This window comes from Zea mays, chromosome 1, assembly GCF_902167145.1.
Source record: "Zea mays cultivar B73 chromosome 1, Zm-B73-REFERENCE-NAM-5.0, whole genome shotgun sequence".
Taxonomy (NCBI): Eukaryota; Viridiplantae; Streptophyta; class Magnoliopsida; order Poales; family Poaceae; genus Zea; species Zea mays.
Window position 1 is genome coordinate 164,520,391 of NC_050096.1, and position 3,440 is coordinate 164,523,830.

A 3,440-nucleotide genomic window follows, 5' to 3' on the forward strand; every position below is an offset into this window, starting at 1 on the left:
GAGTGTCACACTCGGTAAAACCTTCACCGAATGTTTTTTAGGCTTTACCGAGTGCTTCAGACACTCGGCAAAGAACATATTTCTGGTAGTGTACGCTAGCATTCTCGTTCGGCCAGAAAGAGGAGAAAAGACGGTGCACGTAGGCACTGTAGCTTCGTTGCGTGCACAACTGCTGAAATTTGCATTGGTAGATCCATCGAAGGATTAGCCGATTAGGAGCGGCAAACACGCATTGATGACGTAATTAACAAAGTGATATTTATGGTCATAATATGATATTTGTGGTCATAAAGTTATATTTTACCCTTCTATTCTTTCAACATAATTTAACTTATTAATCTAAGAGGGAACAAACAAATCTTTAATTAACATAGTTTTCATGAACAGCAAGTGCAGTGTCAGTGAAAACATACGAGATTCATCTGTAGTTAATAGGTTACCACATGGATACACCATTGTTTTAAAAGGGAAAATAATTTTTTTGACATCCTTATCAGCTCTATAAAAATAAAAAATAAACTACAATAAAACTGTACAATAGATGTTTAATTTAATTTTATTTATTTTATATGACGCATAGCAGTTTTTAAAAACAATGCCCTAAAATTCTTGACTGACAATGACTAATGCGCTATAGTGATGGCCTAATACGGCACGTGCGGACGTGCCAAGCTGACACAACAAGTGACAACCAGCGAGGCAGCGAACCGCAAGAACAACTCCCAGTTCGCTACGCGCTCACCGAACCTGACGTTCAGGACCCACAAGCTGGTGACACATTAACCCACCAAATAGCGTCACCCACCACTGTTCGTCGTCCGCAAACCAATAATTTGGGGAGAAAATTCCCAATTACGGCGGGCAAAGAGAGTGATAGAGAGGAAATATTTTTTCTCTCTCTCTCCAATTTTTCACCCCCAATTCTGACTCGCCAGCGGCGCCACCATCTCGCCGGAATCCTAGTCGAGGTGAGTCCCCACGCAATCCGCTTCGTTTCGCCCTCAATTCTTTTTACCGCCGCCCCCAATTCGAGCCGCTCCACGCGGTTCCCCCGCACGGATTTGGTCGGAGACTCTGAGCTCGCCCCCGATCGGAGAATCCGCGTCCGGGCTTGCTCGGAGCTTGATTCTATCAGCAGCGCCGCTGAATTGGGCCGTGGAGCGGCCTCCCGAGTTCGTGTGCTTCCGTGCTGAATTGCTGTTTCTGGATCTGGTCCGGCAGGTGTTGGTAGCGTCGGGCCGTGGTCGGGAGCCCGCTTGTCGCGGCGAGCTCGACCGCCGCGGATCGCTGGAGCCCGTGGGCGGCGGCGGCGGAGGCTAGGGTTTGCTGCTCTACCCGGAGCAGCTAGCGGGCCAGATCGTCCGGCCGGCGGGGCTGCATATATTTTGTGCCTTTCGCCGGCGAGATATCGATGCAGCCGCGGTCGAAGAAGTTCGGCCGCGTGGACACGGTCCAGCTCAAGGCGCAGATCGTGAGGCGGCTGGGGCCCCAGCGCGCCGAGCTCTACTTCCGCAGCCTCACCAAGTTCCTGGGCTGCCAGCTCGGCAGGGACGAGTTCCAGAAGGCCTGCGCTGCTGCATTGGGGAAGGAGAACGTCAGGCTGCACACATCCCTCGTCCAGTCCATTCTCCGCAACGCGTGCGTGTCGGACGGGCCGCCGCCGAGCGCGCAGGCCGCCACCGGAAACTCGCAGACGAGCACGGCGGTGTCCAATGGGACGCTCACCAGTGGCTTACCGCCGCCGGTGACGAGAGCGAGGCCGCCCCTGACTAAGTGGTCCGGTGATAAGCCGAGCCCGATTGGGAAGTCTCCTCTCGGTCATCGTCCGGGGACTGCGCGGGAGTTCGTGTCGGCTGGGACTGGGAGCAAAGCTTTGCAGGAGGTTGTCTCCGTGGAGGATGGCGAGGAGGTCGACCAGGCCCGTGGTGGTAGTGGTAGTCCAGTCTGCGTGCAGAGCCGAAGCCCCATCAGGCCCCCGCTGGGCGTTCTAAAGGCTCAGGATCCTGAGCCTTCGACGTCGGACGTGTGCTACAACAACGGTGAGCTGCCAGATTCTCAGTCACTGTCGAAGCTACTTGACGAAAGGTTGAAGGCTCAAGGTCTCAGCGTACCCAAAGAGTGTGCTGATGTCTTGAACTCTGGGTTGAATGCATACATGAGCCGAATGCTGAAGGCATGTCTAGGCGTTGCGAAAGCAAGGGGAAGAGTCAGCAAGACGACGCGCCAAGCGAATGGCCGTGGCCGTGGCCGTGCTGTTGCTTCAGTAAATAGTGGGCTGATCAACGGCTCTCCTTTGGAACCAAGCTGCTGCTACCAGGCTTCGTTGCTCGATCTCTCGACGGCAGTGCTATCAAATGCTCGGTTAGCGGGGCGCGTGGAGATCCGCGAGAAGATTTCTTCCCATCTCCACAGCAGATAAGGGAGCGGCTAGTTTCCACCACGTTTTTTTTTTTTGGCGAACAGTATAGTGGACTGATCGAGTTTAGGATGAGAGGCAGAGTGTGGTTTGACTGTAGGGCTGGGTAGTGTGTACTCCCCCATGGCTGGGTGAGGGTGATTCTTCTTAGGATGCGGTACATGATAGTGAGCTTCATTTAGCTGTGATTGTTTACAAAAAATAATCGTAGTAAAAGATTCTGGGATGTGTCTTAGCTTCTTTTCACACCTTATAACACCGATTTGTTATCATGTTGTGCCTGTACAGAGAGAATCAGGTACCATGTGTTAGAACATGTTGCTGTTGGATTAACTTGGATTCGTTGCCTTTTCACTGGTGAGTGGCGAGGTCTATTTTGTTGTCTGGCCAGCCAGATCACTGGTTTGTTTATTTTTCTTGATTGCAAATCGTCGTGTGTAAGAACCACGTCCAGAGGCATTAACCTATTTCATAGTACTACGTCCCAGTATTCTTCCATCCCATAGTGATTTGATTTATATATGGTGTTTTCTTCTCTGCTGTTCTACTATCCTGGATGTGTATATGCACTCTAAGAGCAACTCCGCTAGTTGTTCTCTAAAAGCACTCCGAGAGAGTAACCATTTAGCAGTCCCCTAAACAAAAATGTTGACTGCAGCATGTAGGTAATAAAGGTGGTTGTTGACATTTATGACCTATTTGTTTTTATGTGGATAAATACAAAACAGAACTACAACCTATATTTAGAGAACTATTAGAGAACTAACATTTTTTCACTCCCAAAGTTATTTAGCAACTTCTTAAATCTGCAATTTAGAGAGTTAAAATTTACATAACTATTGAACATGCTCTGATGCAGACGTCAAGGTTTAGGCCAGCTCCAACAGTGCATTATAGTACTACAAATAGTATATGATTTAAAAAAAACTTCAAAAACTAATGAAAAAAATGTCAAATAACTGAACTATAGTATATAGCAGGAGCTGGATAAGGTGAATGGTTGGAGACATTCTGGATATAGGGG

The 3,440-nt window shown here is 49.3% G+C and overlaps 1 protein-coding gene across 1 annotated transcript; it reads left to right on the top strand.

Annotated features, from left to right (window-relative positions):
* Positions 1–711: 711 nt before the first annotated feature.
* LOC100273788 (transcriptional regulator of RNA polII SAGA subunit) lies at positions 712–2,688 on the top strand. The gene is made up of 2 exons (NM_001148190.2): positions 712–968; positions 1,222–2,688. Exon 2 carries the CDS (start codon positions 1,412–1,414, stop codon positions 2,417–2,419), a length of 1,008 nt encoding a protein of 335 aa, NP_001141662.1. The 5' UTR covers positions 712–968; positions 1,222–1,411; the 3' UTR covers positions 2,420–2,688.
* The last annotated feature ends 752 nt before the right edge of the window (positions 2,689–3,440 follow it).